Source organism: Quercus robur, chromosome 4 (assembly GCF_932294415.1).
Source record: "Quercus robur chromosome 4, dhQueRobu3.1, whole genome shotgun sequence".
Classification (NCBI taxonomy): Eukaryota; Viridiplantae; Streptophyta; class Magnoliopsida; order Fagales; family Fagaceae; genus Quercus; species Quercus robur.
In genome coordinates, this window is record NC_065537.1 from 18,194,310 (window position 1) to 18,207,629 (window position 13,320).

The 13,320-nt window shown below is 32.1% G+C and overlaps 1 protein-coding gene across 4 annotated transcripts; it reads right to left on the reverse strand.

Moving 5' to 3' along the window:
* Positions 1 to 1,052: 1,052 nt before the first annotated feature.
* On the reverse strand, positions 1,053 to 12,331 carry LOC126720735 (disease resistance protein RUN1-like). 4 transcript variants are annotated; one of them, XR_007653631.1, is made up of 8 exons: positions 12,138 to 12,331; positions 10,940 to 11,518; positions 4,764 to 5,856; positions 3,489 to 3,773; positions 2,285 to 3,229; positions 1,663 to 2,186; positions 1,357 to 1,385; positions 1,053 to 1,181 (listed from the first exon to the last, which is right to left on the reverse strand). XR_007653631.1 is itself a non-coding variant. In XM_050423509.1 (7 exons), exons 1-6 carry the CDS (start codon positions 12,167 to 12,169, stop codon positions 1,689 to 1,691), a joined length of 3,432 nt encoding a protein of 1,143 aa, XP_050279466.1. In that variant the 5' UTR covers positions 12,170 to 12,331; the 3' UTR covers positions 1,294 to 1,385; positions 1,663 to 1,688. The 4 variants fall into 4 exon arrangements, 2 of the variants coding, with proteins under 2 accessions (XP_050279466.1, XP_050279465.1); XR_007653630.1 differs by lacking the exon at positions 1,053 to 1,181 and having other exon boundaries at positions 1,294 to 1,385; positions 1,603 to 2,186; XM_050423509.1 differs by lacking the exon at positions 1,053 to 1,181 and having other exon boundaries at positions 1,294 to 1,385.
* Positions 12,332 to 13,320: the final 989 nt, after the last annotated feature.

Below are 13,320 nucleotides of genomic sequence, written 5' to 3' on the forward strand. Positions count from 1 at the left end.
TAGATTCTTATGCTAAAATAAAAGAAAATTTTAGACCGGCTGATGTAAATGCTCTAAGGTTCCAAATTTGTATGCTATACGATCATAAATTGCACAGAATGAGAGGGGATGGGGGGACGGGGTCAATTTTGTAGAAATGAAGACTTTTTTTAACTAATAATTTGTTTTTGCCTGTTAGTGTAACTTGACCCAAGAACAGGTAAAATGCATGTACTGTAGATCCTGTCGATAATCTGATACAAAGGCCTTTCCCTCTGAATTGTACAACGAAGGCCACGAGGCACATACTAGACAGTCTAGACTCCCACCTAGATACCACATGCCCCAAGATTGACATGGGCTCCTAAATGATGCCAGCCTCATCTTCTAACAACCCCTGATGCATAGTGGAATATAACACAGTTTAATGGCAAGCATAACCATTAACAGGTTATATTCTAAAGAAGAAACTCTGTTGAAACATTCAACTTTGAATTGCAAGGAAAATGCTCAAGACTAAACAATAAAATTAATGCTTATTTGATACTATAGCTAGATTCATAAAAACAGATTACTTCTAAAGTTTTGTCCCAAGTTCACAACTCATTGTCTCATAGACATTAACTCAAAGCCACTTACATTAGATAAGTGTGGGACACTTTACTTGTAAGTCATCCAATAGAACTAGCCTCACTTGAAATTTAGCCTATGAACATCATTGTAACTAAAACAATATAATTCACAATCTATGATGGAATTGATCCCCTGAAAAAAAAATATAACCTGATTCCATTGACATTATCAAACAAGATGCATGGACATGTCATTTGAATAATTTAAACCATTATGACTGAAATGATATACAAATTCATTAAAACATACTATGATTTAGAGAAAAAAAAAATCCAAAACATGGTCTGGCTGACTGAAATATATGCAGGTGCACATCCAATAGCAGTAGGCTCATTTGAAATTCATGCTATCAAGATCCTCCTTATTTAGCAGCCAGTTGAAGTATAAACAGAAACTGATCGTCATCTTCTGCAGAAATGCCAATCTTCATCATCTACAAATATGTGAGAACTTGAGTTATTATGATACTTTAACCAAAAAAAAAAAAAAAAAAAAAAGAAAAGAAAGGAAAATAAGGCAATTAATAATTCGCTCATACTGTTGAGTGAGCAACTGGAGTTGCTTCTTGCCTGCTTAGGCATCACACCAATGACATGTAGAGAAGAAAATAAGTCTCTAGTTTTGGCAGTTCAAAAATTAATAAGGAAAAAATGTCCAACATTTGCGTGCACAAGGTGAATATAAAAAATAGCATAATACTCTGAAACTTAAAGTTGGATGCCAAAATAGGACTGAACCATCTACCTTACAGCAAAATCACTGAAGCAAAAAACCTGAGACAAAAAACAAAAAATTTGTAAGCAAAAATCTTCACACTCTGGGTGTAAATTGGATGTGTCCTATGATTGTTACAAAGAAAAAGGATTGGATTGTACTTGTCAGCAACGAAACCAACTGTACAGCTCGAAAGGAAAAAAGATAAAACAGTCTCTTTTTTTGGTGTTTTTTATTAAAGACTCGTAACAGGAAGGATGTTTTGACAGTCATTACCCTTCATTGGAGAATCTTTCCTTATCTTTTTTCTCTTTTTTGTTTCAGAAGCATGACTACCTTGTGCTTCTTGTGCAATTTCTGAGTTAATCATCTTCTTCGTATACCAAACGGACTCCACACATTGGCACCTCAGTGTGTGGGCTAGAGGTCTCAAATTTAACCTCAATCTGACTGCATTGATCACCATTCGGAACAGTAGCAAGCCAATCATCACGAGACAAATACAACAGCCAAATGTGGTCCACACTAAATGACACCTTAAAGAAGATTTCAGAGGCATAATGACCACGACACCTATCACCAAGGCTTATCACATTAGCTCTAAAACCAAATGTCTCACCGGAAACATCAAACTCATCAACAGAATTAGGAGAATATGAAATTTGGAGGCAGAGAACAAATCCCATCCACCTACTATTACACCAATTTGGAGACAGCTTTATGAATACTGATTTGCCTAAGTTTTGATGCGTTAACAAATGCGGAATTTCATTTCTGGGAATAATTATCTGAAATTCAGTTCTAGATCTATCCTCTTTCCTTTTGGTAGGAGTTTCATTTCCAGCTTTTGGACAAATTCCCTGTACCATTAAAAAAAAAAAATGTTAACTTCATTTAACATTGAGAGAGAGGAGGTGTAATATACTACGCATCGGATGCATGAGAGAGAAGACATTACCTGTAAGTAACGGTTCAATATTGTATATGCCACACTGCTTACACTCTCATTATCTGGACGCCACTTGGAGTTTGGAAAAATGCTGGGTTCAAACAGTACTAGTGGTTTAGTTAGTGATGGTTCTAGGGAATAACAATGTTGAGCATTTATATATCTCACGGTTGATGGAAGGTCTGACAATGATTGAAGCATACTGCATTTGCTCAAATCAAGAGCTTCCAGTTTCGAAAGTTGACTAATGCTTGCAGGTAGGTTGACAAAACTGTTTCCACTTAGTGTTAAATACTTCAATGAGGAGAAGCAGCCAATACCATTAAGCCCTGTTCCTTCAAGTTGAGACATCCTACTCAGTTTAAGTTGTTCTAGGGAAAACTCAGGCCTCACAGAAGAGGGAATTTCTCTAATGGCAGTTCCACTCAAATCAAGTTCCTTCAAACACTTCATTTTCCAAAGGTTATCAGGCAGGTTGGCAAGCTGTGAGCATTCAGAAAGAATGAGTATTTCAAGTGACCTCAAACTAGTTATGTTTCTTGGAAGATATTCGAGATTTCTGCAGTATTCTACATTTAGTAAAGTAAGGGCAGTTAAGCGCTCAATTGATGAGGGTATTTTCTCAATAGCAGTACAATCCAAATAAAGTTTTGATAGGCTTTTCATAATCCCCTTAAATTCTGGAATCTTCTTGATATTTGAACAGCCAGAAAGATTAAGAATTATAAGGGACTTCATTTTAGTAGTCATGCTTGGAAGATTGGTAAGAGATTTGCAACTTTTTAGATCTAAAACATTCAGCTTACTAAGTAGTCCAATAGACGGGTGGATCTCAACCAAATTTCTACAGCGTGTGAGATTTAGTTTCTCAAGTCTCGGAACCCCTGAGAAGTCAGGTGTCTGAATAAGGTTATAGGAATCTTGAAGATTGATGCATTTTAGTTTGTCCAAATACTGTTAAAAAAAAAAAAAAAAAAACTACCATTAAACATAGAATTTATTTTAATAAGATAAATAAATTTTAATATAAGGAAATTCAATAATTGAAAGGAGGAAACTCAAAGTCTCAAATAGGCGGGGAGTGCATTGAAGCTACTCCTAAAGAAAAGAAATAATAATAATAGTGATGATAATAAGAGGAAGAAGTAGTAGTAGTACTTTTTACCCAAAAAAAGTAGTAGTAGTAGAAAGGCAGCTTAATGAACAAAATTACCTTGACTCCTCCCCAAAGATATTTAATTTTGCTAGACTGTAAATTAAGTTCAACAAGCTCTTTTGGTTGGAAACTGGATGGCAAACTTTCTGAAGAATACCCAATCCATTGGAGAAATCTTGGGCCATTAGAAACATGATTGAGGCCATTCGGGATGTGCACATTGTGAATTTTAAGCAATCTAAGATTATACATCTTTGAAAAAACTTCAGGAAAGTCTTCAAAATTCCAGTCTCTTTCACATTCATAACTGTTTAGGACTATGGCTTGAATTGTTTTTGTTGCCTGAGAATCAAAAGCAAACAATCAGTGAATTAATTGCACAACAAAAGATAAGAAAACTAGAATTACTCATGTTTATATTGTGTCAAAAGAGATGAAAATAGCTACACCCTGTGTTTTCCAAATGTATAACCTCCTCTTAACCATTGGTGGACCCTTGGGAAATTGCCGTTTTTTTGAGCCTTTGAGAAACAATTTATTTTTTGCATCCCCTCCTCTTTAAGAGTAATTTTTAAGTACTCTCAGAGAATAGTGCTCCCTCCTCTCACATTCATGGTACACATTAAATTCATGTTAGGATCTAGCACAAATGTGAGTGGAATGGGCACCATTTCTTTAGAGTACCTAAAGAATTTTCCCCTCTCTGCCTCCACCAAAAGAAGCCATCAAATGGTGGGACCAACTTCTAATCTAACAATAAAAAACAGAAAAGTGTACTACAAGCCCTATTAGCAGAAAAGTTATTAAGACAGATTTATTAAAAGTTTACATCAGAATGGTGTTTAAAATTCATATATTAAAATTGTTATATATTATTCTTATAGTTATAATTAAAACTAAAAGGTGCCTTTTAGAGCCAAAAAAAAAAAAATCTATATAGGAAATTACAACATTTCTTTTAAAATTATAAGGAAAAAAAACAAAAAGAAATGAAGGCCATAAACGATGTTTTGAAAAAAAAAAAAAAAAAGCCTTTCATTATAGATTGAAAGATTGGTTGATTGAATCACGAAATTGAATTCGAATCTTTAATCAATGACACAATCACATTATGTCTTCAGAGTAAAATATAAGAAATCATCAAAGACAATTTGTTAATATTAGCATCTTAAATGAAAATTTGTATTTTATATTTCATTACCTAAGTACTTAGGTAACTGCTTATCTATTGGATCATTTTAAAAAAAAAAAAAAAATACTAATTTAATGAATGAATTTATGTTATTATAATCATGTAACTGAAATAAAATTCTAGTTTGCTATTATTCTTACCGTGGCATTTGTCAATACATGAAACAAATCCTTACAAAGCCACAATCTGCTACGCTCTCCAGGTTCATCAGGTGATTCTCGACAAATAATTTCTCTACCCATTTCTTGTAGAAGATAGTGCATCCACAATTTTTTATTTTCTATGCTTAGGAGAGATTTATCCATGAGTACACTTATACCAATTCGTGCATCAAAACCACAATTCTCTAATATCTCTATAACGCGATCTTTTCTCTCCCCTTTAAAGTAACACACAATATCCAAAAATATATTTTGCCACATTCTTTCTAGTCCATCGTAACTTACCTTAAGTATGTCAAATATTTCTCTTTTAGGAATTTTTTTAAAATTTTCCAATGCACTTAGCCATTCATCTATTGTTCTTCCAACCAAAAAAGAACCCAAAGTTTCAAGAGCTAAGGGAAGGCCTTTAGTATAGAATACAACATCTTGGGAGAGCTGCATGTAACCTTCTTGGGGTTGCTCATTTTTGAAGGCTTTCAAACAAAAAAGTTTTAAGGCATCATCATGGTTTAGTCCATTAGGCTTATATATTTTATGCACCCCATGTTGGACCAACAAATGTTGATCTCTAGTTGTTATGATGATCCAACTCCCCAATCCAAACCAGCCATGCTCTCCAGCCAACATTTCTAATTGGTGCAATTGATTAACATCATCAAGGACAAGTAGAACTTTCTTATGATGTATCCTTTTCTTGATCATGTCAACTCCCTCATATACATCCCATATATCTATATTTCTTTCCTCCAAAATTTGTGCAAGTAGCTGCTTTTGTAATGGAAGCAAACCACGCTTTTCTGACTCTTCCCTAATATTAGCAACAAAGCTAGAAGCTTCAAAATGACAACGAAATTTATCATAAACAACTCTAGCAAGAGTTGTCTTCCCCAGTCCCCCCATACCAGAAATCCCTATCATGTAAACATCGTCCATAAAACCTAAATATGAAGTCAACAATTCCTCTACTGAAGAATCTATTCCTACCAAGTTGGTGGGAATGCTTGAAAAACCTAAACTCAATTTATGTAATATCACTTCCACAATGTGTTGGATAAATTCTGCTTCATGCCTACAGGAAAGATAGAACAATAATTACGTGATGGTCCAAACCAATCATAAAAGCGTGTGGAAGGAAGAAAATGTTGGCCAATAATACTCCGTGGTCAAATAAATATGAATTCATTAGCTCAAGCAACATGGATAGAACCACCCGTAAAATAATTGTATATACATGTTAAATGGACAGCTGGTAGGGAGTTATAGTTTATGTTATATTCAGTTTAAACAGATCCGTGTTGATAACTTATAGGCAATTGTTATTCTTTCCCAAGAAACAAGTAAGGGTCTTCCCAATTATCGAACCAAAAAGAAAATTGAAAAGGCAGAGAAAGATGGAGAGAAGCAGGACATATTATTAGCAGCAAAAATATCAGTATGGGAAAGCAAGTTAATAGCATTACTTAGGTTAGCATTGATTGACCATAAATTAGAATAATACTTATGTAAACAATTGTTTTGTGAATAAAATGGTTAAAATATGCTTTTAAGGATTTTATTTAACACAAAAAATGTAATTGAGCCATAGCTAAATCATTCTGAAAACAGCTGACATGTTCACCATGAACTTAATCCAGTCTATAACTTGGCTTAGGGTAATTTTGGATCGTTTCTTTCTTTGGTTTTTTTTTTTTTTTTTTTTTGGGAGAAGAAAGGTAATTTTGGATCGTTAAAATTGAGTTACAAAAGTGTTTTAAATGTCTTCAAAAGTGGTGTTCGTTTAACTTAAATTCTCGAAGGGCTAGTCTAGAGGAATCGTTGAATGGTTGTCCATGATTGCCCAATCATATAATTTTGGAGCTAGGCTTTTGTTAGGTTCTAAAAGTTTAGAACAATTGGAAAACTGTGAACACAAACTTGTCTAGATATAGATCTTAGAGTCACAATTAGACAATGCTCAAGGTACTACAAGTCTGAATACAAAAAAAACGAAGTTGCAAGTTCAAGAATTCAAAATATGTCAGGTTTGACCGATCGAGAATCGTATTTGCATAATTTTTTGTTTGGCCCATTAGCCCAAACTTGTCCGTTTGAAGCCCAAATCGTGATCTGCTTGCTGCAGTATTTAAAAGATATTATAAGCTAACCCTAGCTGGGGTTTTTACAGAGAGAAGAGTGCATCTTGTGGCTCCTATTGTAGATCTAGGGTTTTTATACCCAAATCCCTCTCAAGTCTTCTACCGGCAATATATCTCAAGATCCAGTGTTGTAGAAGTTGCTGCCATCACTAGTTATCAAAGGTGCTAGAGATTTAAACCTTCAAGGGTGGTCTTGGAGTCACAAACTGGAGAGTTTGTGTTACTAAACCTTTGAGTGAGATTTCGAAGTCACAAATATGGGTGTTTGTGCACAAATCCAAGAGAGAAAGAGTCCGTGTATTCAGAGCTTGCACATGGTCGTGTCAATAACTTACTATTAGAGATAATAATAGATTTAGGGTTAAATTTTATTATAAAAACTTCAATTCTCTTTTAGTGAATTTTTTTTACCTTGAGGATAATTAGATCAAATCCTCCCTAGGTTTTTACCTTGAAACGGTTCGTTTCATTAGTTTTCCTAAGTGATCATATCTGTGTGTTATTTACTTTTTCGCTACCGTGCATGATATGATTTATCATTGTTTAACCTAGATCTTATAATTAACCTAAGTAATCACTTAGCTAATTAATTAGGTTAAACAATTTGTTTTAAAGGGTCTAAACAAACAAACAGCTTTCTTTTCCTTTGCTAGTCTGGATGGAGTCTATTCCACCAGATATTTTACATTTTGTTGTTGCTGATGTTCCAGTTTCATGAATAAAACCAGTACGTACTATTTCTATAAAATAAAAAATAAAAACGAAAAAAAAAGAAAAAGAAATTAGAGTTAGACTTTGACCAGAGAAGTTAGTGTGTAAACTTATCTTACCAAAGCAAGTCAAAATATATAGAGTAATTATAATTTACCCTTATAGTTTGGTCCTTTCACAATTTAGTACACAAAGTTTCTATTACTACATCTAAATCATTAAAGTTTCCACTAAAATGAATTCTTTTTGGCTTCGTCCTAGAGTTTTTTCACATATATATGTGACACGTGAGTAATTTTATGAGAATGACTTAATGAAAATACCCCTCACAGATACAACATTCCACTCTCCAATTTTTTTCTCCAGAAAATGTTAGAAATCAATGACAAAGGTAAAGTTAAAAAAATTATAATAATTAAAAAATAGAGACATGTCCACCATGAAAATTTAATTTTAAGATAAAATGAAAATTTAAGCCTAACCTAAACCCCCAAACCCTAAAGGTGTTTCTCCTAGAAAACCAACACAATTCTCTCAATCAGCCATGGAAGTCTAAGCCCTATTGAAACTCTCAATCGTGGCTCTCTTCTTCATATTTTGCTGTTTGGTTGTTTGGGTACTTCATTTTGAGGGCCTTTATTTTACATTTTTTCATTGATGTTTGCTTTCTTACTTTAACAATATTTGATTTATTTTACTCACTTTGCTTTCTCTGAATTTCTAAATTATGCTATGTTTTAACTTAGTTTACATGCTATGTTTGCTTTCTTTGAACCTGGACTCACAAAGAAATATCAATTTAGTTATAAGGCTCTTAGCACCTTTGTAGTAAGTGTTTATGAGATAAACATTTAACCAATTAATTAATCTATCATGTATTGTGTAACTTGTGTTTGGTAGAATTTTACTAATACTAATTGTGAATTTTGCTGTTGTATGTGTAGATCAATTATGATACGGCTAGAGTTGTAGTTAGTGACTTAGTTACTACATTAGTGAGCCACCCCCTATGATGGCTATAAAATAAATTAAAAAAAAAAAATTTAATGTCTAAATATATTTAAGAAGTTTTTTTTTTTTTTTTTTTTGTAAATACTCTTAGCTATTATTTTTATTTTACTTGTAGTTTAAATTTGTTGTTGTTGTTGTTGTTGTATAATGTTGGACAATTGTTATATCTTCTGGTTGCAGTGTTTATGAGATAAACATTAGACCAATTAATTAATCTATTATGTATTGTGTAACTTGTGTTTGGTAGAATTTTACTGATACTAATTGTGAATTTTGATGTTGTATGTGTAGTTAGTGACTTAGTTACTACGTACCCGTTTGGATTGCACGTTTTGCGTGTCTGCATTCAGCGTTTTTTTTTTTTTTTTTTTTTTTTCAGCGCATGAACAGTAAAATCACATGAATTTACTGTGTAGAGACAAAAATCACTGTTCACGCACTGTAGCAACATTGTTCACGCATTTAAAAATATTAAAAATTGGTCCAACGGTATTATTCACACATTTAAAAATTATTTTGCTACAGTGTTTTTAGTTTCAGCAAAAATAAGTTCAATCCAAACGGACCCTACATTAGTGAGCCACCCCCTATGATGGCTATAAATAATTTTTAAAAAAAAAAAATTAATGTCTAAATATATTTAAGAATTTTTTTTTTTTTTTTTTTTGTAATTTCTCTTAGCTATTATTTTTATTTTACTTGTAGTTTAAATTTGTTGTTGTTGTTGTATAATGTTGGACAATTGTTATATCTTCTGGTTGCAATTGGAGTATTTTTTAACACATTCACCAAAAAAAAAAAAAAGAATAGATTGGAACGTCAACGCCTTAACGATCTAATCTATGTCCATTTCAACCTAAGATTGCAGCAAAGGTACTAATCATTATTATTTACATGCAAAACTCTAATTGTTAAATTGCTTCCTTCCAATTTCCATTACTTTCAAATTCTAACTTTTAAAACGTGTATAATAAATTTGTGTAGAAATTACTTCAAGCATCGAAACTATGATCCTATTAAAGTTTAAGTGTTTCATGAGAATACCAATTGGGTATTAGAGGATGAGCCAACAAATTGGACAATGGAGGAATTGGAGACATTCCAAAATGAATTAGCAGCTTGTACAATCCAAGACAACCAAAATGATATTGGTTAGTTTGTTACATTAATTGCAAATTCACTTATGTTGGTGCATGTATTTTTATTTTATTTCATTTTTGGCCTTATACAAGAGTTTAAATGTATGTAGATAAACTAAACTTGGAAGAGTTGGTTGAAGATGATGACAATGATGATGGAGATCCTAGTAACCAATATGAAGCTAGGAGCGAGGAGCCTAATGAAAACGAGGATCTAATAACAAGGTTGATGTTGGAGTTTTCAACGAAGTTAGAGCTTCAAGTTTAAGCCCAGATTGTAATCCATGCGAATGGAGTCATTAGACCAACTAGTGAGAGACTGGGAACAATATGCATTAGAGTTTGAGATTTGCCCTTTTTTTTAATATACAGAAGTTTAAGATATGGAACAAGATTTTATTTAGTAAAGACTTTGTTGCAATCTTATGACATTCATTTATTTGGCTTGTTAAATTTATAGAATTTCTAATGCTATTGCTTGTACAACATTGATTTTGAATTATAATGGTGAGTTTAATTTAGGCAAATGTCTATTTTTTAAAATTTACATATTCATGTTATGATTTCCCAAACTTACATAAATTTACATATATATATATATATATGTATGTATGTATATGTATATGTATATATAATTTTGAAATTTTTTTATTTGACCTTGTGGCTCGACTGGTGACCTACTGGTTGAACAAATGACCCAACTTATACACTAGATCAACATCCGCTCTAGGTTTAATAACTAAGGTTCTATGTAATAAGATATTGTATTTTGATTTCTCTGATGACATTGGTGGTTGAAGAAAACTAATGGGGAAAGAAAAGGAGGTTTTACATATGAAATTTTTAAACGAGTGTATGCGCATAGATGTATAGTTTTTCCATATGCATTCATAATTTTCCATGCTTTAATTTGCACTGCATTCTGCTCCTTTTGATTTAAAATAATAAAAATAACAACAACAAAAGGGAAGAATGAAAAATAACAGAAGCACAGACTTCCAAAATACAACAGAATTTTAACTACTATATGTAATATTTCAATCAAGCATTTTATGATACATTCCAATAGCTATTTATATACTTCATTGTATGTAAAAGAATTATTGTCGTTTATAACTTAATATATCAAAAGAAATAAGCTTGTCATGAAAATTACCTATTTTGTAAAGGCCAACCAGCGAGATTAGCCACTTCTCTCAAAGCAGCTCTCCATATTTCAACTTTCTCCATATTTCCCTTAAATTGATCTTTGAGATCATCAAAAGCATTTTGAAAAGGTCCTGTCTGATTTCGTACATCAGATGCATCCACATCATAAAAAACCGGCAGAATTGTCAATCCTGTCTCTTTCATGGATCTAACGATCTTTTCAAGCTCATTTAAGCACCATGTCGAAGATGCATAATTTCTTGAGAAAATGATAATAGCAAATCTAGATTCTTCTATGGCATTCAAGAGCTCTTGTGAAATTGATTTTCCTCTCTCAAGTTTTTCATCGTCCCTAAAGGTGAAAATACCCTTCCTTTTCAAAGCATCATATAGATGGTCTGTAAAACTTCTACGTGTGTCCTCCCCTCTAAAACTGAGAAAGACATCGTATTTCCACCTAGGTGTTGAAGAACAATTTGGTGATGATGTTGACAATCCTTGATGGCTCACAGAATTTGTTGGAATCCGAAGTCTACTACGCTTCTTCTTAAGTACTGGGACAGCCCTGGATAGCTTTTTGCATTTTCTAGAGTTTAATGGTATAAAAAAAAAAATTTTAAAAATCTGTCAAATGAAAACTTTATTTGGTCAATAGAAGAAATATGGCTAATTATTTTCCATTGATTTTTTTTTTTTCCGAAAACAAACAAGAAGCTAAATAAGAAAGTTTAAGAAATTGTTGTTCAGCTTATTTAAGGTTATTATGGAAAATAAAATAATTTAATTAAAATTTAAAAAAAAAAACTCAATTTTATAAAACATTTATGTTTGAAACAAAAAAATAAACGTTAAAAAAATGTATTTCCAAATTCAATTCAAACTGTACTGCACATGGCACGTCGTAGAGAAGGCGATAGAGAAAAAAATCTGTTTCATTGTGTCAGAAAAAATGAGTAAAAAAAAAACCTTATTTGGTCAACAAAAAAAAAATATGGCTTATTTTTCTTTAAAAAAAAAACTCAATTTTTAGAATACAATTACGTCGAAGCCAAACCAAAAAAAAAACGTTAAAAAGTAGTATATTCAAATTCAATTCAAACTGGAGAAAAATATTAGGAAGAAGAAAGCGATTTCATATGTAGATCTTTTTATTTCAGGGAGGAAGTGAAAGGAAAGAAATTAAAGAGCGATAAATGAGAACTTACTCAAAGTCAAAGTCGTCGTCGTCGATACTCATCTTGAAACAAGGCCGGATTCAGTTCCTATTAGATAGTAATTGGTTTGTAGTAAAATGAATGGAAATAAGAGCATCAAAACCCAAACCCAAACCCATTCAAAGGAAAGAGAGCCTAATTGAGAGAGAGAGAGAGCAAATTACCAAGCAAGTTGCTCGACAAAGCACTGTAAAGTATTTAAACACCTTTATAACCAAGCAAGTTTCTCGACAAAGCACTGTTCAGCCTCATTTGCACTTTTTATACTTTATATAAAGGTAATAGAAAAGGCTGTCGGGTGACCTGATCAATAGTTCCAGTCGATCGGACCTGCACACCAGCATATGTCCAAAATCTAACAATTGCAATTCACTCATCATATACAGGTATAAAATGATTTCATGTGCTCATGTCATACGCTCTTACCATTTGAAATGAGCTAAATACATCACTATTTGGACTCTTTGTTAAGCTTATGATTTTTTTTAATAAGTAAACCATTCTTTTAATGAAAGCACAGAATTAACCACTGAAAAAGAAAGAGGAAGATATTGATATCTCTAGCCACGAGCATTGTGGCTCAATGGCACTACCCAGTTGTCAACCCCACTGGTAGAACCTGTATTCAAATGCTCTCCACCCACTATTATAAAATTAATCTAAATTAAATTTAAAAATAATAAATAAATAAATAAAAGATGACAATATATTTAAATTTTGAGTTAATAAAGTTTTAAAAAAATTAAATTATTCTAACAATTGATAAGATAAACTAATTTACTAATTAATGAGAATCTAGTACCACTTAGCCTCCACAATTTATCTTACCCAACTTTTATTATTTGATTTTTATTATAAAGTTTTTTTTATTAGTTTAAGTGTATGATAAAGGTAAATCCTAGCCCAAAATTATTAGGTGATTCTATGTTATATGTGTTTATCAAAAAGAATTCTACCTTATCTTATTTGCATTAAAATTATCCCCAAAAAGTAAGTAATCCCCGAAAGGACTTGATTTGAGAGAGTATTTACTCTCTTGATATCATTCTATTAATATGCATCAAATCTTTCATATCAAATTCTTAAAAAATAAAAATCTCGAGTGAAATTACTCTTTCTTTTCTTTAAGCTCTTGATTCTAACTAAACAGCCATATTAGTATACTACTATCACA